We start from the raw sequence: 26649 nt of genomic DNA, 5'->3' as shown, positions 1-26649 counted from the left end.
ATTGTGTGAGGCCAGTCCATATGGAGAGCAGTTGGGACATTAATATCAGAGGTTAAAGCATTTTGTGATTTTCATAGTTCCTACTAAGGAAGAGACGGTACTCCTTGGTCAGTTAATAGTTGTACAAAACAGACTGCAGCAGGCATCTCCCAAATGGAGATTATGAAATAAGGAGCAATTCAATAATAGAAAAAGAAAATTAGCTGGATGTCCCTTTCTCCCCTCCCACTTTCCGCCTCCGCTCCCCAAACTGGCTGACAAACTAAGCAGTAGTGCATTTCTTAACTTCTTCTGCTCGCCTCTCACTCAACAAATTCTACATTCAAGTTTGAAACTGTTGAAACAAACAAGAGGGCAGATGCTGCCATGACCTCTCTTCCCATTGAGCCGAGCTCCTCTGTGCTCACCCCAGTCCACTTTAACCCACAGAATAACCTGTCTGGAGAGCATTCTCCTCATCTGAAGCACGCACAAACATCACTGTATTTTCTCTTGCTTGAGAAAGGATAAAGGAAGAAAAGCTGCAGCTGCTCTAGGAGCAGACAGCAAACAGCCCTCACTCTGGTGGCCCCCACGGCCTTCACAATGAGGGATTCAGGGAGCCGGGCGAGTAAGCTTGTACAGCCCAAGACTTCCGCACAGATTCACCTGCCAAAATTATTAATTAAGCATTTCAAAAACCTTCCTGGTGAACTGAAAGTTGAACCAAAGCACATTTTTTCCAACTGGTCTTTTATTAAGAAGATGGAGGAGAGAGAACATAGTTGAAGAACTGGAAAGGGCCTCAAAGATGACCTAATCCACCTCCAAACCTATCCCTTTCTATTTTAATATAAGGGAGGCTCTATGTTAATATAAGGTAGTAGGGGAGATTCATCCCTTTTCCAGCTGTGTGTATGTTATTATAACATGGGAGGATTAAAAAAAAGTATCTATATGCATTTTTTTTTTACATTCATAAAAGGTACATATGGTAGTGTCTTAAACAGAATAGCTCTTCAGATATTTATAAGGGATGGCATTTCACTTTTATTGCATTGTATTTTTCCACAGGGATCATGGAAATCCCCAAAATTATGACATGCAAATTATCAAAGCTCTGGTTGTACATCTAGTGTCAAAGCAAATTTTCTGCACATTAGTCCTTTGCCGAATGAAGTATACAATAATTTGGGATTCCTTTAAGAATCAGTTACCAAATACAAGGATTGGGCACTGCTCTTTAGTTTTCTTTTTTTTTTTTTTTTAAAGAATGCTGTTCATGCCTTTTCTTTTGGCACGTTTGGCTTTGTTGATAGAAGTCAGGCTCAGTACAATCTTATTGTTTAAGGGTACACTTGTCTGTTTCAGGTAAACTTTTATTTTTCATTTTAAAAATCTTGGTTTACAGCTGTATTTTAGTTGACAGTTATAAGGAACTTTAGGTGCTGAACAATATAGTAATATTATTTAAAGAAGTTTTTATATCAAAGTAACACATGCATAGTTAAAAAAATACGAATACAACAAGGCTTACAGTAACCTCCTATCGTCCCCTCTCCCATTCTGCCTCGGACTCATCTATTTTGAACTGTTTTTCACCTTGGAACCAAAGTTGTACCTAATATAGTTTATTGTATTGGACTCTGACTTTCTTATACAGACTTTTTTCCTGTAGTTCATAATTTTCCATTCTAATTTGGACCAATTATTTTCCTAGATACATTATTCAATTGCCATCCTGAGATTGCATTTTATTGGAATCAAGTTAGTTTTACTATTTCTTGTACTACAAATCTTTCACACTCTTGGATTTCACCTTTACATTGCTAAAACCTTGCTCCTTAGATTTGTTAGACCTCCTTTATTTTGCTCTCACAGTTGATAGTTTGGGCAAAATAACTTTCCATCAGAACTTTGAAGATACTGTTCCATTGTCTTTTAGCATGCAGTATGGCTGATAAATCTAATGCTATTCGAATTTTTTTCTTCTCCCCCAGTGGTTACACATATTTCCCCCTCTGATAGCATTTCAGACCTTTATTTTAGCCTTGGTGTTCTGAAAGTCAATAATTTACCCTAGGAGTTAATCTTTTTAGGTAAATGGCCTAGTGGTTAAGAATCATTCTGAATGAGTCATTCTACCTGTGTTCAAGTTCTAGCTCTGTCACTTATGTGTGACCTTGGACAAGAGTACCTCCCTAAGTCTCACTAGACGGTAACAGCACCTCCCTCATAGGGTTCTTGTGAGGATTGAGATAACTGATGTAAATGTAAATATCTGAGTAGGTTTTAAGTGCTCAATAAACATTAGTAATGATGATGATGATTTTGTTTTGCTCAACCTTCAGTGACCTTTTTGAATCTGAATATTCATTTCTGTAACTCTGGGAATTATCTTCCCTTTCTTTCTTATTGCTGTCTGTCTTTCCTCTGAAACTAAAATTAGTTTGCTGTTGGGTTTATCACATTGATCCTGCTTTTTATCTCATATTTTCCATCTCTCTCTTTAATATTCTGAGAGATTTCCTAAAAACTTCATATTCTAGTTTTTCTGCTGCTTTAGAGCAATCATTTTAAAGTTTAAGCTCTTTCTTATTCACTGATTGTTCCTATATCATAGTATTCTGTTTTTGTTGTGAATATGCAACAAAATATTCTTTTCCCAATTTTTTCCTTGAAAAATAAAAACATACAGAAATGTTGAATTCATACTAACACCTGAATATACATTCACTTAGATTCAACAGTTGTTAACATTTATATTTATAAATTATAAATATATAAATTGAAATCCAACTGGAATATCATAGCTGTTTAGAATTGGGATGTCCTAATATGTAATGATAAAGTTCTGAGTTAAATTTAACTGAAAAGGGTAAGATGCCAAATACTCTATAAATTTGTGTATCATGGATGTTAGTATACTGATAATTAACCCTGAGAGATAAAAGAGACACTGGTAAAAGTAATTACCTCTGCATGGTGGGATTAAGAAAGCTTTCTTGACCAAAATGGGGAAAATAAATGAAACAAAGTTTCAGTGACTAAGAGATTTCAAATAGAGTTGAGGTTATTCTGGAGGTTATTCTTATGCATTATACAGATATTCCTTTTAGTTTCTAGTGTATTAGAATAGCTAGAAGGAAATAGCATTCAAAACATTGTGCCTTTAAGATAATTCAAATTTCTAGCTGTGAAAGGAGATAGGTAGAGTATTCCAGTATGCTGTTTGCCTATAGTTCATTTCATAGTGGTACAATATTATCTGTAGATACTATTACAATAGTATCTGTAACCATAAATAATTTTTTTACAAATAATGTGGTCACTTTAGAAATTAGGTTAGCAGTGGTCTCTAGGACTTTAATCATATATTTACACATGTATGCATAGCACATAAGAATATGCGCTACAGCATGGCTTGTGATGGAAAATACGGGAAACAATCCAAATAATAAAAGACTGATGGAATAACTTATGGTACAGCCATGCAATGGAATACCATGCAGCCATTAAACTAAACAAGGTAGCACTAATAATCTCCAAGATATAACTGAAAGACAAGCTAGAGAACAATATAAAGTGATGGGCTATCATATGCTCTGTGATATATAAGATATATACATATATGTGTATAATATCTCTGAAAGATACAGAAGATATGAGCAATAGCGATTGTTTCTGGAGGATTGGGACAGGGAATTTTTCATTATATGCCCTTTTGCATTTTAAAAATGCTCATATACAGGTTTGATTCCTGATGCCTGTCCATGCAAAACAAAACAAACAAACAAACAAAAACTCATATATACTTAAAGATTCTCAAGTCGATGAGTAAATTAATTGCATCACATAATTGCACTGTGCCTCATAATACAAGGTGAATGAAATGTGTATTACATAGAAATGTAAAGGAATATGGGAAAATAGAAAAGTTGTAGATTAAATGTTGAGAGAAAATGGAGTAATTTCAATCCATATGTGTTAGTTTGCAAGTTGCCGGAATGCGATATACCAGAACTGGAATGGCTTTTTAAAGGGGGGATTTAATAAATTAACTAACTAATAATTAACTTTAATAAGTTACAAGTTTACAGTTCTAAAGAAGTGAAAGTGTCCAAATGAAGGCACCAGTAAGAGGTTACCTTCACTTAAGAAAGGCTGATGAATCTGGAACACCTCTGTCAGCTGGGAAGGCACGTGGCTGGCATCCCTTGCTTCTGGGCTCCATTGCCTTAAGTTTCTGTCCATCCGGGTGTTCCTCATTTTGCTTCTCTGGGGCTGGCCTTCATGTCTTGGCTTCCCCTGGCTCTTTCCAGGTTCTGGCTTGCTTAACATCTTGTAGCCACATCTGCTGGGCTCCAAGCATTTCCAAACGTCCATGTCTCTGTTCTCTGAAGCAACTGTTCTCCAAGTGTCTATATCTGCTGTCTCGGTGGGCTCTTCTGTCATTTCTGGTTCTCTCTCAAATGTTTCTTCTTTTAAAGGATTCCAGTAAACTGATCAAGATTCAGGTGGAGTCACATCTCCATCTAATCAAAGGACACACCCACAGTTGGTCTCACCACACCTCTGTGGAAATGATCTAATCAAAAGGTTCCCACACACATGGAATCAGGATTAAAAGAGATGGCTGCTCCCACAAGATTGGAACAGAATTAAAACATGGCTTTTCTTGGGTACATAATACTTTCAAACCGGCACACAATACTTCAAAAGGCATCAGTAACTTTAGTCATTGCTGTCAAATATGCTTTTCCTTAATACTTGCTTCTCTAAGCTTACAAAAAAAAAAAAAAGAGGGCAGTTGAGGTATTTGTTTCGTGACTAGGGCAAAGGTCAGGCAAATGAGGCATTTCCAGGTGGTGAGAAAAAAGCCCTTTTTAGGAAGAGCCTAGTAGGCTGACATTTTTTAAAGATTTGGTTGCTTGCTTACTTGATGTAAGAACAGATGGAGGTGTCTAAGTCAGGAGTCCAGTGTACAGTCCTTGCTTTACCACTAACTCATGGTGTAACCTTTAACAAGATACTTAGCTTCTGGATCTCTTATTAATCTACAAAATAAGAGCGTAGTTTCCAATATAAATATAAATAAAAATCAAAGGTAGTTAATGTCAGACAAAAATTTCACAACATGGAAAACATATAGGCTTCTCAGTAAGCAAAAGAGATGTAAATCTGAGATTTTATATCTATAAACAAGCAGCAGCAACAGAATCAACATCCCATGCCATTGAAATTGTTAAATCCAATATAAATTTTCAGATCATATATTTGTATTTTAACACAAAGATATTAATCCATTTCAATGTTGTCTATACAGTGAGAGAAACCCTAGGTAAACGATTTAATGTGGGCACAGGAACATGAAATATTGTACCTCTAAGAAGTATTGTTTTGAACAGTAGAAATGTTTGTTAAAGTTAAATACAACTGTGTTTGATGTATATACTCGGGTATAATATACAAGTGTAAGAAGAATTCCATTTAAAAGAATTATGGGTATCCTATTAATCAGTATTTAATATTGTTAAACTGATTTTTTAATTTCAAGAAAAAGCACTTAAAAAAGAATTTAAGGAATTAAATCAGATAACCTGTAAGGTCTGTGATTCTAACTGTTCCCTGACATGATTTGGGTGCTTTGCTGCCAGCTCTTCTCTAGTAGGTAAGGACTGAAGTGGATCAGATAAATCTTGAGAACTGACAGGACAAGTGGGGGTGCCTACAGTTCCTAAGTATAAAAGCCTACAAGGGTCAGGAGTAAGGAAGGGGATAGCGTAAACACACCTTAGAACAGAGAGGGAGCCTAAAGATCATTCTAGTATAACCTTCCCATTTTACAGATGAAAACACTGATGGTTAGAAAGCCAACATGATATTACACATAGAAGGCTGTGAAAAAGAAAGAAAATGACAGGTAAATATAGGAGGTACATATATGGATGATAGATGGGGTGAAGGCTAAGGCTGGGGGGTTGCAAGTGACCCCTAGGCCCTAGAGGTGGCTGTGCTGGGTCTCATACACAGTCTTGTTTTAGCTATCCTGGTATGTAATTACCCCATACAAGGCACAGATCTAAATATCAGCCTTTTACTCTCGTAACCCTAAACGAAAGCATAGCGTTTCATGTCCCAAAGATTAAAGCTAAACTATACCTTTATCCATGAATTGAATATCGGAGTTGCTTTTTATGGAGTCTACATATAGTTTTGTTTTTTTCATTCAAAAATTTTATTAAGTTGTGAATGAGGAAACAAAGGGAAATGTAAAAATATTCCAACACCTTAAGCTTGTACTTATCTTCATAAGGAGTTTGAGAAAAATATGGAATGCTTCACGAATCTGCTTGTCATCCTTGCGCAGGGGCCATGTTAATCTTATCACTCCAATTTTAGTATATGTGCTGCCAAAGCGAGCATTACGTGTAGTTTTTTAAAGATAATTTGTTAGATTGTGTTGATATTCTTCCTCAAAGCTTAACTTTAGTTATCAATTGTGAATTTTCAATAAAAATTTTAAGGGAATTAGCTACTTTAGATGGAAAACAAATTGCTTTCATATAGTTTCAAGGATTTTAAGCAAACTGATTCATTTGAACTATAATAAAATTTTAATGTGTGTATATGTATATGTGTGTGTATGTGTGTGTATATATATATATACATATACATATATTTACATATATATATGTAAAATCTCTCTTTATCTATATACAAGCTTCCGAGATAGTCTGAAGTGTTTGCAGCACCCTACACTTAAAGAGGGCTTAGCACGGTTGGTATGCTGTCAGTCACAGCTGCTTTATGTCCACAGGCTACCAATTACTTTGCTTCTATATTGGCAAGTTTTATTGATGGAAAATTGGTCTAAAGACAAGACAGTGCTAGTTCAAATTGGGAATTTGCTCTCAGCATTGAACAAATCAAATAGTAAGATTCAACTTATATCCTGTTTTAGATGTTATATAATATCTGGTTTATCACCACATTGTAATGATTTTGTATTCGTTTACTTAACTTTACTTCACTGAAAATAGAATAAGACTATATTGAACTCCGATTTAGCATTCCTTTCATTTTTCCTTGCTGGACTTCAGCACCTCAGTAACAAATTGTAGTAGACATAGTTCTCATTTTATACTAGATATATTTCAAAAATGGTATGTAAACTGGATTTTTGTAAACATATTGTTTATCTTACATCATTTTTTAACGTTTTTAATTGTGAAATATGACATATATACAAAAAAGCAGTAAGTTTCCAAGTATGTTTAACAAGTAGTTATAGAACAGATTTTAAAGTTTGGTATGGGTTACAGTTTCACAATTTTTCAATTTTCCTTTTCGCTGCTCCAAGACACTGGAGACCAAAAGAAGTATCAATATGATTCAGTGGTCATACTCATTTGTTAAATCCTATCATCTCTGTTACTCTCCTCTTTTTTTGTGTGAAAAATAACATAACATATATACAAAAAAGCAATAAATTTCAAAGTACATTGCAACAATTAGTTGTAGGACAGATTTCAGAGTTTGGTATGGGTTACAACTCCACAACTTTAGGTTTTTATTTCTAGCTGCTCTAAGGTACTGAAGACTAAAAGAAATATCAGTATAATGACTCAGCACATATACGCATTTGTTAAACCCGACTTTCTCTGTATAACGCCTCCATTAATTACCTTTGATCTTTCTCCCACTCTTTAGGGGCGTTTGAGCTATGGCATCCTAACTTTTTCATGTTGGAAGGGGCTGTCGATAATATGGGATAGGGGGATGGAACTACTTGATGTTCTGGAAAGGCTGGCCCCCTCTGCATTTTAGGCCTATCTGGTCCAGGGACCCAACTGGAGGTTGTAGGTTTCTGGAAAGTTACGCTAGCACATGGAACCTTTGTAGAATCTTATGTAACATACTAGGTGTTCTTTAGGATTGGCATTAATGGTTTTGGTTGGAGTTTGCCAAGTTATGATAGTAGCAATGTCTGACTAAAGCCTGCATAAGCATGACTTCCAGAGTAGCCTCTTGACTCTATTTGAACTCTCTCAGCCATTGATACCTTATTTGTTACACTTCTTTTCCCCCTTTTGGTCACGATGGCATTGTTGAACCCATGGTGCCATGGCTAGACTCATCCCTGGGGGTCATCTCCCACGCCACCAGGGAGACCTTCATCTCTGGATTGTCATGTCCCACGTAGCGGGGAGGGCAATGGTTTCACTTGCAGAGTTGGGCTTAGAGACAGAGGCCACAACTGAGCAACAAGAGGTCCTCCACAGGTGACTTTTAGGCATATCTATATGTAGGCTAAGCTTCTCTGCCACATACATCAGCTTCACAAGAGTAAGCATCGAGATCTAGGGCTTTGCCTATTGATTTGGGCATCTCTAATGTTTGACACAGTATCTGGGGTTTCCCCCATGGTAAAGTTTAATAGTTCATATTTTTTACTCCCATCCCTCAAGGGACTTTGCCAATACTTTTTGATTATCTGCTTAACATACTCTGGGATGTAGCCAGGCATTATATTAAGCTATACAGGATTAAAGGCTCTCGTTCTTATTCTGGGGTCTCTGTGTTTATATTGTTTAAATCATCTATCCAGACAGGCTGAGTTAGATTATGTGCTATTGAAAATTTAGGTTCTTGACAAAATAAACCTTTCTTCCTTTGGTCTCAGAGAGTGGGTGAAGTTCTAAAATATTGGCAGTGTGTTCCTTACCCCTGCATTCTGGATCACCTTAATCCTGACCTGACTGGCTTTGTTCTTATCTCTAAACATCAGGTTATAAATATATAAAACAGCCCCTCAGAATCTACAAATAACATTACCACTCCAGACTAAATGTGACTGCTATAAGAGCTTACAATTCATGCCCCCGTTTTCTAAGTATTTTCTAAATGAGATCATAAAATTTTTGCTCTTTTGTTTCTGGCTTATTTGGCCTCCTCAAATGTCCCACAGGTTCATTCACATCATTCCATGCCTTATATCTTCATTCCTTTTTGTAGCAGTACAATGTTTGATCATATGTGTACACAACATCGTTCACCAATCTACTTCTTAGTCAGTGCATCTTTCAGCCACCTCCATCTGCTGGGCCTTATGTATAACATCCAAAGTCAACAGTCCATCAATTTTAGATAATTTACTAGCTCCCAAGAGAAAGCCAGCCAATAAACAGACCCTTAGCAAACAGAAAATCCAAACTTCCCCCTAACTCTTGTTCCTTTCCCCATATGTACCCCTGGTATAGCTGCAGTACTGTTGATGTTTTCTTGTTAAACATAGCCCGTAGCATGCAATAGCATTTTCCCACCTATACCCCGAAATTATATACTCTTTGTACAAGATTCATAACTTTGCAATAGTTCATGCAAGAACTTATATTTGTAGTGTTAATCAGTGGGACACATGAGTCTATACAACCCCTTTCAATCATGTTCACCTTCAATTTGATAATATTACTTAAAGACCCACTAGTGAAGTGCCTTCACTTCTATTTGCTTACAATTAAGTTCAACCTCATTAGCTAAGTGTTCACCCATCTCAATCTTCTGTGTTATCTCTAGGTTCCCTATATTCTGTATTATAAGCCTCTGATCTTACCTTTACCATGGTCATAAAAGTAGAATCATACAGTATTTATCCTTTTGTGTCTGGCTTACTTTACTCAGCATTATGTCCTCAAGGTTCATCCATCTTGTCATGTGGTTCAGGATGTCTTACTGCTGCATAATATTCCATCATATGTATATACCCTTACATCATTATTTATAACATGTTTATGCCAACATCAAAATTATCTTCAGTTAATATTTGATTCCATACATTTAGGTTTTAGCCCATCCAAACCTAACAAGCAATTAATAGGAGTTTCTACAAAACAAACCTGTACTACAAAAATTTCTTATTTAGGAAAAGCCTACAGGATAAAAAAATGCTGGAAAGACCTATTAAAAGAAGTGTTTCAAAAGTACCAGAATGCAGATCTTAGAAGCAGTGTGTGGGAGGAATGATAACAAAAGTTTTAAAAACCAAGGTTTTAAACAAAACAAAAAGGTTATCAATAATATTTAATAATCATATCACACAACACATTGCATCTAACATTTATTATACTGTTTAAGAAGGGAAGCAACTGCAGTGGTATTTCAGAAGTTATATCTTTTTTTTTAATGCAATATATGCTCATAGACTCTAAACAGTATTTTAAAATATACAATCTCTCCAAAAGAAAATATTTAACTAAAGATAGATAACTTTTAATGTAAGTAAAATGTTACAAGATATTAAAATTAAAGTCATCATGGGATTTTCACAGCACAAAGTACAGAAACTTGTAAACTTCCTGTACAGAGCAGCAGAATCTTTACTCTTGAGCAAGTCGTTCAATAACACGTCGGTAATCTTCCACAAGTTCCTGAAAGCTTTCTTCCAGCTGTTCATGCTGCATGCTTATTTCTATTTGGTTCATTTGGTTTGTCAATTCTTCTGGTCTGAGACATTTTCTCATCTTGGCAAGATCTCTCTGTTTTTTCTAAGTAACAAACATAATTGTTAAACTAAGAGAGTGTATTTGTATTCTTACAAATACAAAATTAAGTTCAAATTATAGTTACATTACATTTCTAAAATAAGGTAAAGTATTGGAGATAAGCCTCTATTGATTGACATAAGCCTCTAATGTTAAAAATAATAGTGGTATAAATATGTTCCAATTTGTCCCCAACAGTTTATTTCTTAAGGAAAACTAAACTTAAGGCAGACCATCTAAAAAGAATTAACCAGAAGACCTGGCAATTGCATCAACTGGTGGCATAGATATATGACTGGCAGCCCTCTCCAAAGCATAATAATGAACTCTGGCCAGTACAGACATTTAAACATTTCTTTAATAAATTACATTAACTGAAGAAAGACAAGTAATATATAGATTTTTTAATTGACAAACCAAACCAACATACAAACACAAAAACTTTTAATATACAAACATTCCATACATGGTGTACAATCAGTGGCCCACAACATCATCACATAGTAGTGTATTCATCACCATGCTCACTTCCAGAACGTTTGCATCACTCCAGAAAAAGAAACAAAAAAGAAAAAACATACCATACCCCTCACTCCTCCCTCCCATTGACCACCAGCATCTCCATCTACCCAATATATTTTAACCTTTGTTCCCCTATTTTTTTCTATACTCCTTACTACTCCCTTTCATTGATCACTAGTATTTCAATCTACTCAATTTGTTTTAACATTTGTTACCCCTATTATTTATTTATCTTTAATCCATATTTTTTACTTATCTGTCTATACTGTAGATAAAGGGAGCATCAAACACAAGGTTTTCACAATCACACAGTCACATTATGAAAGCTCTATCGTTATACAATCATCTTCAAGAAACATGGTTACTGGAACACAGCTCTACAGTTTCAGGCACTTCCCTCTAGCTTCTCTAATACACCTTAAGCTAAAAAGGGGCTATCTATATAAAGTGTTAGAATAACCTTCAGGATAACCTCTCAACTGTCTGAAATCTCTCAGCCACTGACACTTTATTCTGTCTCATTTCTTTCTTCCCCCTTTCAGTAGAGAAGGTTTTCTCAATCCCTTGATGCTGCATCCCAGCTCTTTCTAGGATTTCTGTCCCACATTGCCAGGGAGATCTACTCCCCTGGGAGTCATGTCCCATGTAGAAGGGGGGAGAGTAATAAGTTTGCTTGCCATCTTGGTTGAGAGAGAGACAGGCCACATCTGACCAACAAAAGAGGTTCTCTGGGGGTGACTCTTAGGTCTAATTTTAAGTAGGCTTAGCCTATCCTTTGCAGGAATAAGTTTCATATGAACAAACCTCAAGATTGAGGGCTTGGTCTATTGATTTGGTAAGATAACTAATATTAAGTACTATTAGTCTTCATTTCACTATTCATTCATTTTATGAATACTACATATTATAATTTAAAAATTCTAAGCTGGTTTTTCCTGCTACTATACTCACTGCTAGATTCCGTTTCCCAGCAATGTATTTGTGGACCACATACTAATTTGAACATAAACTGTTGGAAAAGTTTCAGAAGATAAATGAAAAAACTGTCATACTTTTTGCATTAACTGTTCTATATTGTCATATCAATTCGCTCTTATTAGAGCATATAAATAGCTGACTTTAAAGATTGGAAATCATATCTATTAAAACTCATATAATCCTAACAACAACTCAGTGAGATAGGTACTAAAATTTTCTTCAATTTATAGATGAAGAAAAAAAGGGATAGAGGAGTTAAATAACTTGTCCAAGGACAAGTAAGCTGAGGAGCTAAGTTTCAAATCCTAACAATTCAGTTGGGACCCTTTATTCTTAGTCCCTATGCTAACCTGCCTCTCAAAAGACAGTTAAAACAACAAACACCAGAACACCACCTAAAAACAATACCTGAAACTCATTCTAAGAACTAATGAATATTCCTTAAAATAATTTTGGGGGGAATCTAGGGGGAGGGGCCAAGATGGCGGCTTAGCAATGTGCGCGTCTTAGTTCGTCCTCCAGAACAACTACTAACTAACCAGAAACAGTACAGAACAGCTCCCGGAGCCACGATAGTGACTGGACACACAGCATACCCCAGTCTGGACCAGCTGGACTGGCTGCGAGTCTCCGGAACTGTGAGTTCCCCAAGCTGCACAGGCGGCTTCCCGGAGGGAAAGGAAAGAGACTCTAACAGTAGCAAGGACTGAGTCCAACCAAACACCAATTGTGGCATTAATAAACAAATTCTGACTACTAAAAATAGGCCCCCAGTTCAGGCAAAACTGGTAAAGGCGGAGGTCGCTTATTGGGCTGACCGAAAAAGAGGAAAGGGGACGAAACAGGTTTTTGTGGCTGTTTCTACGGAGGCTTGGCTGCCTCTGGATTCAACAGTGGGACTACTCAGGCTGCAACTGCCCCAGGAATAGGCAGAAACAGACGGCTTTCAGGGCTATCTCCTGCCTGAGCCTTCCCCAGGGGAGGGGTGAAGCCCAACTTAGGTGGAATCCCTCTCTCAAGGAATTCAGACCCCAGGGCTTGGCAATTTGAAGCCATTAAAACCAGCCTACAACCTCTCCTCTGTCTCCACCGTGCCCCCAGCAGGGAGAGCCTTCCAAAGTTAAAGGAGCCACAACATCTTTTACTGGTGGGACCCGCAGGCAGACAAGCACTACATACTGGGCGGGATAAGAAAAACAGAGCCCAGAGACTTCACAGGAAAGTCTTTCAACCTGCTGGGTCTCACCCTCAGGGAAAACTGACGCAGGTGACTCCTTCCTCCTGATAGGAGGCCAGTTTAGTCCGGGAAAAGACGGCTGGAGTCTGTAATACCTATGTAGACCCTCCTAAGGGTGGGGAGGGAAAAGGCACCTTACAAGCAGGACAAGAAACAAGAGAACAAGAACTGAAAAATTACCCTCTGTTAAACAAAACTTAAGCTAGAGGCCCAGAAAAAGCTGAACTGAAGGTCAAAGAACAGATAGACAACAAACTCATCTAGGAAGAAAACCCTAGGTAAGAGAAGTGAAAGCAATCTCCAGAATAAACTAATTAAAGTAATTAAATGTCTAGACGCCAGCAAAAAATAACAAATGACACCAGGAAAACTGAAGATATGGCCCAGTCAAAGGAACAAACCAATAGTTCAAATGAGATACAGGGGCTGAGACAACTAATTCTGAATATACAAACAGAAATGGAAAACCTCATCAAAAACCAATGAATTGAGGGAGGACATGAAGAAGGCAAGGAATGAACAAAAAGAAGAAATGGAAAGTCTGAAAAAACAAATCACAGAACTTATGGGAATGAAAGATACAGTAGAAGAGATGAAAAAAACAATGGAAACCTACAATGGTAGATTTCAAGAGACAGAGGTTACAATTAGTGAACTGGAGGACGGAACATCTGAAATCCAACAAGATACAGAAACTATAGGGAAAAAAATGGAAAAATATGACAGGGACTCAGGGAACTGAATGATAATATGAAGCGCACAAATATACGTGTTGTGGGTATACCGGAAGGAGAAGAGAAGGGAAAAGGAGGAGAAAAACTAATGGAAGAAATTATCACTGAAAATTTCCCAACTCTTATGAAAGACCTAAAATTACAGATCCAAGAAGTGCAGCGCACCCCAAAGAGAATAGATCCAAATAGACTTTCTCCAAGACACTTACTAGTCAGAATGTCAGAGGTCAAACAGAAAGAGAGGATCTTGAAAGCAGCAAGAGAAAAGCAATCCATCACATACAAGGGAAACCCAATAAGACTATGTGTAGATTTCTCAGCAGAAACCATGGAGGCGAGAAGACGGTGGGATGATATATTTAAATTACTAAAAGAAAAAAACTGCCAACCAAGAATTCTATATCCAGCAAAATTGTCCTTCAGAAATGAGGGAGAAATTAAAACATTTTCAGACAAAAATCACTGAGACAATTTGTGACCAAGAGACCAGCTCTGCAAGAAATACTATAGGGAGCACTAGAGACAGATATGAAAAGACACGAGAGAGGTGTGGAGAAGAGTGTAGAAAGAAGGAAAATTAGATATGACATATAAAATACAAAAGGCAAAATGGTAGAGGAAAGTACTACCCAAACAGTAATAACACTAAATGTTAATGGACTGAACTCCCCAATCAAAAGACACAGACTGGCAGAATGGATTAAAAAACAGGATCCTTCTATACGCTGTCTACAGGAAACACATCTTAGACCCAAAGATAAACATAGGTTGAAAGTGAAAGGTTGGGAAAAGATATTTCATGCAAATAACAACCAGAAAAGAGCAGGAGCAGCTATACTAATTTCCAACAAATTAGACTTCAAATGTAAAACAGTTAAAAGAGACAAAGAAGGATACTATCTACTAATAAAAGGAACAATTCAACAAGAAGACATAACAATGATAAATATTTACGCACCGAATCAGAATGCCCCAAAATATGTGAGGAATACACTGCAATTACTGAAAAGGGAAATAGACACATCTACCATAATAGTTGGAGACTTCAATTCCCCACTCTCATCAATGGACAGAACATCTACACAGAGGATCAATAAAGAAACAGAGAATTTGAATATTACAATAAATGAGCTAGACTTAACAGACATTTATAGGACATTACATCCCACAACAGCAGGATACACCTTTTTCTCAAGTGCTCATGGATCATTCTCAAAGATAGACCATATGCTGGGTCACAAAACAAGTCTCAACAAATTTAAAAAGATTGAAATACACAACACTTTCTCAGATCATAAAGGAATGAAGTTGGAAATCAATAATAGGCAGAGCGCCAGAAAATTCACAAATACATGGAGGCTCAACAACACACTCTTAAATAATTTTGGAATATGAAGCAAACGTATCATGATTACCACTTTAAAAGCTCAAAATTAAATTCAAAATTATGGTTACACAGGGGTTGCAAGGGTAGTTCAGTGGTAGAATTCTTCCCTGCCATGCAGGAGACCCAGGGTTTGATTTCCACCCCCAAATTCAACAAATGGTGCTGCAATAACAGGACAGTCACATGGAAAAAAAAAATGTGACCCCACCCCCCATACAGAACATATATATATATACACACAAAAACATTTCTAAAATGAGGTAAAGTATTGGATGATTGATATAAAACAGGCATTACAAAAAAGTTAGGTTGATTCTGGCTCTAAATTAGAGGGGCTAAGTAAATGAAGTTACTATCTGAAAGGAAAAAAAAATTAACTTCATTCATAAAAGTATTCTCTCTAAAGCAGTTCTTCTCAAACTTAAATGTACATATAGATCACCGGGAACCCTGTAAAATGCAGACTCTGTTTCAATAGGTCTGGGGTGGGGCCTAAGATTCTGAATTTCTAAACAGGCTTTCAGTTGATGCTATTGTCACACTTTGGGTATTCGTTCTAGAGAACCCACTGTTTGTGTGATAGGAATTTAAGCTATTTTTCTAAATTGCTAACATTTATTCATAATCTATCCTGTTGCTTGAAATGCTTCCAATCATATTAAATTCTGAAATACTTCTAAACTAACAGTACTGTTCCAAATAACTTATAGAATGCATCATGTGCCAGAAATACATTGTTTGAAATTATCATGGTGTTTCAAAATTTCTCTCTAGGAAATCTTACATCTCCAGTTTATCTTCCCTTTCCTTACCACCTTCAATTATTTCATTGTTAATTTTTTCTAGATGCATGTCAGAATTAATCTCTATTCTAAGTTTTATTGGCAGTAAACCTATGAATGAAATTTAAGGGCTCTATATCTAGGACTAAAAAATCCATGTAAAAGCTTTATGTAAAAAAAATATATAAAACTATGTAAATTCCTCATGAGCATTTAAGAAATGACTGATTTGAGGTATTTATTTTATTAACCTTTAATATTCCCCAACTATACTGATTCATCTGTGCGTGTATATTACAAACTAATTTTTAAGGATGTATTAGAAAAATAACTAGGGAAAAAAACTAATGTGAGGAACACCTCTATCTAGGTCAAGTGACATACACTGGGAGTATAAAAGACTGAGAGGTAGTACCTGTTAAGACTAGAATGACTGACAACCATACTGGACTTTCTAAAGACATTCTATAGGCTGAAGAGTAATTCTCTCCCCTCCAAGACAACCAAAAAGAAATTCTTTCTTAATTCTTTCATAGATTATTGAACATTAATAATGTTCAATAAATGCAGACTATTAAAGATATTATTAATGCCAATATAATTCATTTATATTTACATCTGACTTCCAGAAAATAATCCTTTCTTCTTGCCTAGCTTACACAAGCTCCAAGAGCGTTTACAAATATAATCTCAAAAATGACACCACCTCTAAAGTCTTCTTGATTTCCATTTGCTAAACTCTTCTCTTCTATGAAGCACAAAGATAAGGTTTTTTTTGTTAAGAATTTTAAAAGGATAATGGTGTTGAAACATGAATTCCAAAGACTTTTCAAAAGACACCAGTTAAAAAATATACAGTGTCAGGCATTTTCTTTCTGTTCAGTTCCTCACTATGGAGGCAAAGTAAGGAGGAAAAAACATGGGCTTTGAAGTCCATAAGACCTGGAGGTTTGAAGCAGTGTTTCCTCATAATAATACCTATTTCATAAGACTACAGTGGATTAAATGTGTAACGTACTAAGCACTGTGCCTAGCAAATAGCACATGCTCAGTATTATTACAGTTGCTTGTATTCAGGAAATATATTGTAGCTAGCAGAGGAATTATTTAATACATCCTGTGAATATCTAATAATAAATAATAAATAATATCATTTCCATTTTATAGAAGTCAAAATCCAGATGTTAGTAAGTTGTCCACAGTCATACAATTGGTAAAAGGTAGAATTAACTGGATTTTCTGATTCCACATCCAATGATATCATACCATGGATTCTAAATTTTGTATCTGTATATTAATTATTAATTAAAATATACCTGTGAAACAATACCAAGCAGCTGCATCAACTTTTCTTTTTTAGAAAAATTGTTCAAATTTACATCTTTTCTTGAATACCTGAAAAGTGCTTCTGTGGTACAGATGTAATCTTCTTTTATGCTTCTTATTTTTTTTTTTAACACTTTCTCAGATCATAAGGGAATGAAGTTGGAAATTATGCTTCTTTTTTTATGATTCTTATTAATATAAACTATTTTCTCCCTTTTTGAACCAATACAAATGATAAAGAACTTTTTAAGTAAGATACAAGTGCTAACAACTTCTACCCCAATTTTTTCTTTGAGGGAGAGTTAGGTTTATTTAAGCTGACTCGTAAAGCCCTCAAATCAAGGTAGTACAGATTTGTAGACTTTGCTATCAATAAATCATTTCATACCTTGGTCATAATTCAGTGGCAATCAAATTATTTAATTTCTTTTCATAAAATGTATTAAAGTAAAAATGTAAATTTTATAACCCAGATTCTCCCCAGCAGGCATATATTTTAAAGACCCAAAACACATTCTAAACCACACTTAATACTAATTGAATAGAAACATAATTTTGCATTTGAGAATTCTGTAGTAATATAACAAAAAATATGAATATCAAGTTAAAATAAATTACATAATCATTTGCTTATATACGAGGAAATCTTATTGCTCCTTCTATTCCTTTAGGAATTATTTTTAAATTTAAATTTTAACTCATTTCTAGGCTTTCCAAAACTGAATATTAGCCCAAAGTGGGGGGTTCTTATCTCGGTGGGATAGAATAATGTATAACTAAACTTACTAGAATGTGCATTAATTTAAATAGGGTTCAAGAAAGGTTCTGAAGGATTTGTAATTTGTTAATGACTTTTAGTATAAGGACGGTAGTATCCATTTTGGCTGTTAAGAACCTGTAAGAGTTTAATAACCAGTTTTCAGCTGTCTTTCAGATAGGTGAACTTGCTGAACAGATGAGGATACTTAGTAATAACATTTTTAAAAATCATTATCATTCCTTAAGAATAGAAAATACTTTTATGAGGTACAGATTCCCATTATTTGGTACAACTTCATGACTACTATTTATACTACAATTTATCACCTATCATTTGCTGCATCTACTTATATAAAATGTTTCATAAATATCTGAGACATAATTAAATAAATAAATAATTTACTATATTAAAAGTTTTAATGCTTTAAAAAGTTGCCAAGATAGCATCTATTTATTTTCTTCTATATTGCCAAATTTCATCATAAAGAAATTCTCCAACAAACTAAGTATTACTTTTAAAGATCAAAACCTTTGGAAAAGTACCACTTCTACCTATTTTCTGTTTCTGAATTGATAAACATCAAATAATAAAATGGGACTTTGGAGAAATTTTGTAAGAAGAGAACATTATAATTTTTTATAACTTGTTATAATAGATGGTGATCCATAAGATTGAAAATCCATCCAGTAAATTGCTTAATAAAATGACAGTACGAAGAAACATGTTTCAAGATGAAATGATTTACATTCATAGGCAAATAATTAGTTTATATTCAGAATGTGATATATTTGAATAGAATTATAGTGACAAATTAGGAATAGAATTATAATGGCAAAGTAGCCTTGATCATTTATGTTCCCTGCTACTGTGCTGTGTAGGCCTACAAGTACAGGGTATATAAATAATCATATGGCATGTGCTCAATAATTATTTGAATAAATTAGCAAATATTCTTTCCCACCAGTTCACTGCCCAGCTGCAGCTAGAATAGAAACTCCTCATTCATATAAATTGGCATGGGCAATATCCAGCCCAACAATGGCCAAATGATGAGCCCAAACCTGAGATAGTAGGGAAAATTTTTGAATTAAGAAAGAGAAAGAGGAAAATGTGGAAGATGTAAAAAAAAAAAAAGGGGAAAAGGGCAATAAGAAAGAATATTAAGATAATTTATTGGGGGGAAGAGTCTGGGCATTCAGATTTAAAAAGATGCACACAAATGAAAGAAAAAGTTAACTAAATATAGGTAGACTATCCTCAAGATTAGTATTTAAATGAATGAAAAATAGATTTATAGCTTAAGTTAAAAAATTATGATAGAATTCTTAATAATCAACTGGAAGAGTACTTTCAATTTCATAAAAGACAATTTAAGCAAAATGATTTGGACTCTCATACACTGGAATTTGCTGGCCTTTCTTTCCCATTTTAAACAGTGATAAAAATACAATATTTAAGATTCTTGATAGTCCTACCTTATATGGACTTATTAGTCTTCTTTTAATATCGAGTCTATAGCTTTTATATTGTTCAGCATCACTCATGTCAGTTACTAATAGTCGAAGAATTTCATAAACCCGTCTAGCATGTTGCTAATAAATGAAGCAGAAGAAAAAATGTGAACATTTTCAAATTATACAATAGTAACATTTTCCCATAAGAACAAAGGATACATTGAATATGTGCTATTCATGTACCAGGAACTGTGCTAAGTACCAGAGAAAAAGCAATAAAAGATGGTTCCTGCCCTCAAGTAGATAGCAGTATAGTGAGTAATACAAAATATTTAGGTGTTCAAAAACACACCCAGAGTGTGTGAGTAGTTTTGGACTCATACCCTGGAGGGGTGGGAGCTGTAGGGGATAGACTAAAAAGGGGAGGAAAAATAAAATTAAATCTATACTCAGAGATTTGATCTGGTTATTATTCAGATGACTATATTTTGTATTCAAAATCCTTGAATACAGGTATTTCATACAGTAATAAATTGAAAATTACTACAGTTGAACCTGCTTACCATCACCTCAGTCAGGAGTTCTGAGTAATATCCAAAGGTCCATGAAGATTTTGTATTAGAGTGCTCTCAAAATAACATGAAAGGAAGCTATCACCCCGGAATGGCATCATGGGAAATAACCAAGATACCAAGTAAAAAACATTACATATAGCAAATAAAAGAATTACTGAGATATGGTCAATTTTATGATAGAAATATGCATAGGGTATTATGGAAGTATAACCTGAGAATGGGAAAGATGTTAGAAGAAGATTCCAGGGAAAATAAACTTTATTGTTTAGCTGAATCTTAAAGGGAGAGGGGAGAGCATTGTGTGTGTGTGTGTTTATTTGTACAGATTAGGAGCTTAGCATTGCTGGAACACAAAATAAGGAGGAAAGTGAGGATGGAGGAAGATAGTGGAGAGTTTTATATACTGATTTAAAGAGCTGGACTTTTATCTAGTAGGTGACAGGTTTTAAATGGGAGAGTGAGTGACACAGAAATTTGAGTTCTAAGTAAAACATTCTTACAGCTACATAAAAATGGGAGCAAATAAAGCAAGGGAGACCAATTAAGGAAGTAAGGTTCTAAATTAGACAAAAAATAATTAGGACATGCAATGGGGTAGGTAAGAATGCTAAGGGAAAAAGATTCTAGAAATATAAGAGGGAAGAGTGGCTGTGGAGGTGAGTGTAAGGGAGATGTAGGAGGCAGCAGAACATATAAATCAGAAGCTTAAAAGAAAATTCTAGGCTAGGGTAAGGATTTAGGCGATATCAGTATATATGTAAAATTAAAACCAGAGGATTGGTTAATAGCACCCAAGGAAAGCAAACACAGTGCTGAGAAAGGTCAGAACCCTGAAATACAATGACAGAGGCAGTCAAGAGGACAGACAGAGGACAGGGGAAAATGGCCAAAGAGATATCAGGAGTATCAGGAAATTTTAGTATCAATGAAGCCAAAGGAGTAATTGCTAGTTTTTTTTGTTTGTGTTGTTTCATTTCTTATTTTGGGGGTAGATGGGGATGGGGATGGGAGGGGGAGGGTATAGTTAGATTGGAGAATGATATTTGAATTGCCTGAAAAAAAATGCATGCTATCTAAGTGAAGGTGTACAGGGGAGGGGGGCTTGGAGAACATGGTATTCTGGGCAAAGGGAATAGTATATATATCCAGTGACAGAGAAGTAAGAAAATTGTGTGGCAAAAGGTTCAGTAAAGCCAGAGCTGTAGAAAAGTGGTAAGAAGTTGTAGCCTGTGAGGTAGGCAGGGCCAAATTGTGATGGGGCCCTGGAGTTTGAATACTAAGAAGCCTGAATTCCTTAAAAAAAAAAAAAGTGTTCCTTTTCATTATATGTTCCCTTTCTTTTAAAAGCTGAGCTAATTAAGTAAATTCACATTAATAAATGTAAATTTAATACAGTCTGGAGATATAAATTGCTTCTAAAATATAAAGACTAATCTCAAAGCTAGGAAACCATTAAAGTATTTTAACACAGGGTAAGATGGAGAGTTTCACTTCATATTGAGTTGTTTGTTGATGCTGATTTGCAAACTTTTGGGTTATATATAGGTTTAGAGTTTAGGAGGAAAATACTGATTAGAGATTTAGATGAGCTCTCCCCAAGTAGAACAAGTAGAATGAGAGGAAATGAGGACTGAATAAAGAACCTTGGTGAAGAGTTACATTTAAGTGCCATAGAGAAGAACAGAAGCTAGTGAAATAATCCTAAGCAGATGGTGACAGTAGTGGGTGAAAAACTAGGAAATGTAGGGTCTCAGAAGCCAAAGGAGGATGTTCAATAGTATCAAATGCTGGTCCTTATTACTGAACACCCTTCATGGCACCTACGTTAACAATCCAAATTCTAACCATTCTTCAAGGCTTACATCAAATGCCATTCTGTCCATTAAATACTTTCTGATTCATCTGCTTATATAAATGTAATAAACTCCCTCTTTGGAAATCCCGTATGACTTTTCTGTCCCTATCTTAAGATATTTACCACATTAAAATAAAAAGCAAAAAGCACATAGCGGTATATAAAGTGAAAGTTATGTATTTTACTCCAACCCCTCTCCCCACCAATACTCTCTTCAGGTAGGTACAGTAGAACCACTTTACCAATTTAGACATACATTTTTTTTAAAGCAAAAATAAACTACTAGCCATCTTTGTCCTGCTTATTATACTTAATATATCCATGTATTCTATTATTTTTCCCATTCTATAGGTGAGAAAATTGAGGCAGAGAGGCAAAAAAAAAAAAAAAAAAAAAAAGTCACAGAGTAAGTGGTGGAGCAAGATTTGAACCCAAGCAGTCTGCCTTATTCTTTACTACTGCCTCCAACACAAGGATTCTCAATGCTATTCTCAATGCATTTACATTTTAGTTAAGCTAGATATATTTTTTAACTTCAAATTTTAAATCTCTCTTTTCTTCTGAAGAATAAGAATACCTTATTTATTTTGAACTTGTGTTGTGCCTCTACTGCCATATCATCATTGAATCCTTGCATTAACTTTTCCCGGGAAAAACAGGGCAAATCTTGACAAAGCTTCACAAGCACAAAGTCTCTTAATTTCACATAGCTTTTGGATGGATCTTCCGCTAAAGAAATAAAGCCAGAATAATATTTCTCATATTCAACATAATTTCTTCATCATTTACAATCTCAATATACATGCTAGGTTAGAAAGGCAAATATTCCTAAAAGAAGAATCATACAGAAAGTTGCATTGTAAAAAGGATTATTCTTTATATACCAAATTAACAGAACTATTATATTTTTTCAATGTTCATAAATAAAGTTTTATTGGAACACAATTCATTCATTTACACATTGCCTATGACTGCTTATAAAGAATAAAGCTAAGTAGTTGCAACAAAGATCATTGGCCCATAAAGCCTAAAACATTTACTATCTGGCCTTTTATGCTATCCAGTTTCATTAAATAGCCTCCTCAATCTCATCTTTCACACTGGAGACCAGAGTAGTCCATGTATATCCAGACTTCTTTTTCGGTAGTACAGTATTCACTAATATTCCCACAGATCACTTGTAAAGTCTAAGTAAGAACTAATATTCTTACCAACTAAAATTATAGGTGCTATCCTTTCGCAAATGCATTTCTGCAATCTGTGATATTAAGAGTGACCCCTTTCAAATTTAAATTTTTGACTAGCATGTTATCACATCTTCATTTAAATTTCAATTAGAGTAGCTATATAAATGAGATTCAGGTTTTCTGATGAGCAATTCCAAAAGCAAGTATTTTCTAATAACTAAGGACTCAATTTATACCTCCCTTATTTTTAATCGAGTAAACTGTTATAGTCTGTATTTCTTTCACCCAATTAAGTAAAAATTCTTCCCCTTATAAACCTTTTAAATTTAGTGAAAAAAATGGAAAAATAATTTTTATTTTTTCTTCATTGCTTCAGAATACCATAGACCTCCCTTTAAGACGTTTGGCAATGTGATCTATATTAGACTAAATAGCGCCAAAGAAAGCATCAGTGCATAGTGAGTAGAAAGAATACTGCACAACCAAGAAAACAAGTCCTAGTTGTCATTTCTTGGCAGTATAACCTTAGTCAAGTAATGGAAGGTGGTGATGGTAGCACAACATTGTAGAAGAAATTAATGCCACTGAATTGTACACTTAAAAATAATTAAAATAGCCAGAACAATTAGACAAGAAAAATAAATAAAATGTATTCAAATTGGAAAGGAAGAAGTAAAACTCTCAGTTTGCAGTTGTTGTGATACTATATGTCAAAAATCCCCAAAAATCTACAGCAAAGCTACTAGAGCTAATAAATGAGTACAGCAAAGTGGTAGGGTAGAAGATCAACACCCCCAAATCAGTAGTGTTTCTGTACACAAGTGATGAGTAATCTGAGGAGGATATCAAGAAAAAATTCCATCTACAATAGCAACCAAAAGAATTAAATACTTAGGAATAAATTTAACTAAGGACACAAAAGACTTATACACAGAAAACTACAAAAAAACTGCTAAAAGAAATAATGCAAGACCTAAATAAATGGAGGGACATACCATGTTCATGGATTGGAAGACTAAATATAGTTAAGATGTAAATTCTACCCAAATTGATTTCTAGATTCAATTAAAATTCCAAAAACTTACTTTGCAGACATAGAAAAACCAGTAACCAAATTTATTTGGAAGGGCAGGGTGCCCCAAATAGCTAAAAATATCTTGAGAAAGAAAAATGAAGAGGGACATCTCACACTACCTGACTTTAAAGCATATTACAAAGCTACAGCGGTTAAAACAGCATGGTACTGGCATAAAGATAGATATACTGACCAATGGAATCCAACTGAGTGTTCAGAAATAGACCTTTTCATCTATGGACAATTAATCTTTGATAAGGCGGTCAAGCCAACCCACCTGGGACAGAGCAAACTCTTCAATAAATGGTGTTCGGAGAACTGTATATCCATATGCAAAAGAATGAAAGAGGTTCCACATCTCATGCCCTATACAGAAATTAACCCAAAATGGATCAAAGACCTACAGAGTAGAACTAAGACCATAAAATTTTAGAAGAAAATGTGGAGAAGTATCTTAAAATCTTAAAATAGAAAGCAGTTTCTTAGACCTTACACTTGAAAGCACAAGCATTAAAAAAAAGAAACAGATAAATGGGATCCCCTCAAAATTAAATACTTTTGTGGATCAAATAATTTTGTCAGGAAAGTAAAAAGGCAGCCTATGCAATGGAAGACAATATTTGGAAACCCTTGGATAATGGTTTAATATCTAGAATATATAATGATATTTTTGAACTCAACAGCAAAAAGACAAACAACCCAATTAAAAATGGGCAAAAGACATGAACAGATATCTATCAGAAGAAGAAATACAAATGGCTAAAAGGCACATGAAAAGATGTCCAACTTCACTGGCTATTGGGGAAACACAAATTAAAACCACAATGACGTATCATCTCATACCCACTAGAATGGACATTATAAAAAAAAATAGAAAATGTGCTGGAGAGGAAGTGGAGAAAGAGGCACAGTTATCTACTGTTGGTGGGAATATAAAATGGTTCAACTGCTCTGGAAAGCTGCTGGCAGTTCCTCAGAAAGCTAAGTATAGAATTGCCATATGATCCAGCAATTCCATTTCTAGGTATATATACAGAGGAACTGAAGGCAAGGATACAAATGGACATTTGCACACCAATGTTTATAGCAGCATTATCTATGATTCCCAAGAGGTGGAAACCTCCCAAAGGTCCATCAACACGAGTGGCTAAGCAGGCTGTGATATAAATACATGATGGAATATTATGCAGCTGTAAGCCAGAATAATGTCATGAAGCATGTAACAACTTGGATGAACCTTGAGGACGTTATGCTGAGTGAAATTAGCCAGAAACAAAAGGACAAGTACTGTATGGTATCACCAATATGAATTAATATTAATGAGTGAACTTTGTTTTGTCTATCATTTCCCTGAGATCCAATTCAAATTTTTCCATCTTTTTTTCCATTTGCTGTTTTGAGTGTTTGAAATCAGTTATCCTGTCCTCTGTATCACTTATTCTCTCTTCTGTCTCTTCAAATCTACTGTTGTGTGCCTCTAGTATGTTTTTTACTTGGTTAGTAGAGTCTTTAATCTCTGTGACATCTGGTATTTTTCTATTTATTTTTCAAATTCCTCTTTATGTTCTTCTACTGTCTTCTTGATCTCCTTTGTCATTAGCCATCCCACTTACTTTATTAAGTAGAATTATATGAACATGTTTGATTAGTTGTTTCAACGTCTGTGTCTCCTATGGTGTTTTTATTTGGTCATTAGGCTGGGCTTTATCTGTTTTCATTGTGATATGATTAGTGATCTTCTGTTGTTTTCGTCACATGTAAATACCATGATTGATTTACTTTGGAAGTTGATTTCCTCTAGTTTAGTCTAAAGCCTTGTGTTTGTGGGGTGGATGTGTAGCAGGACACACGGGTAAGGGTACAATTGTGCAGTGATGTGTTGCAGCATAGGTATAGGCGCAGGTTGGGGATGTTATGCTGTTGTTTGTGAACATGGGTGTCCAGTGGTCAGGGAGGATGTACCTGTATGGGTGCACAGGTCTGGGAGGAATGACCCTGGTGTGCACTGGTCTAGGGTGCAGGGCCCTTTGTGCTCATGTGCAGAGCTATGGCAGTGGATCGGCATTATGCCTTCATGGGCTGGGAACGGATGTGACTAGGCTGCACAGGTCAGCGCTTTCTCAGACCTGGGAAACGAGGGCCGTGCACATGCATGGGTCTAGGAGTACTGTAAACTAATGTTTTCAGAGGTGAAGGACGTGACTGGGGGCCATACGCATGCTCAGGTCTAGGAGTGTCGTAAACTAATGTCCCC

The 26649-nt window shown here is 35.3% G+C and overlaps 1 protein-coding gene and 1 pseudogene across 3 annotated transcripts in view; both read right to left on the bottom strand.

The window, feature by feature from the left end:
• Nucleotides 1–6304: 6304 nt before the first annotated feature.
• Nucleotides 6305–6405, bottom strand: LOC143678508 (U6 spliceosomal RNA; annotated as a pseudogene).
• Nucleotides 6406–10136: 3731 nt separating this feature from the next.
• HAT1 (histone acetyltransferase 1) overlaps nucleotides 10137–26649 on the bottom strand; it is a 132035-nt gene continuing 115522 nt past the window's right edge. For all 3 annotated transcript variants that reach the window (XM_077154139.1, XM_077154140.1, XM_077154141.1), the window contains 3 exons: nucleotides 22711–22862; nucleotides 19725–19841; nucleotides 10137–10526 (listed from right to left, as the gene is read on the bottom strand). In XM_077154139.1, the coding sequence (XP_077010254.1) occupies nucleotides 10359–10526; nucleotides 19725–19841; nucleotides 22711–22862 (437 nt within the window). In that variant the 3' untranslated portion in view covers nucleotides 10137–10358. The remainder of the gene's footprint in view (nucleotides 10527–19724; nucleotides 19842–22710; nucleotides 22863–26649) is intronic.

Source organism: Tamandua tetradactyla, chromosome 3 (genome assembly GCF_023851605.1).
Source record: "Tamandua tetradactyla isolate mTamTet1 chromosome 3, mTamTet1.pri, whole genome shotgun sequence".
In the NCBI taxonomy this organism is placed as follows: domain Eukaryota; kingdom Metazoa; phylum Chordata; class Mammalia; order Pilosa; family Myrmecophagidae; genus Tamandua; species Tamandua tetradactyla.
The sequence above is the reverse complement of the archived record's forward strand: the minus strand, read 5'-3'. Positions and strand labels throughout refer to the sequence as shown.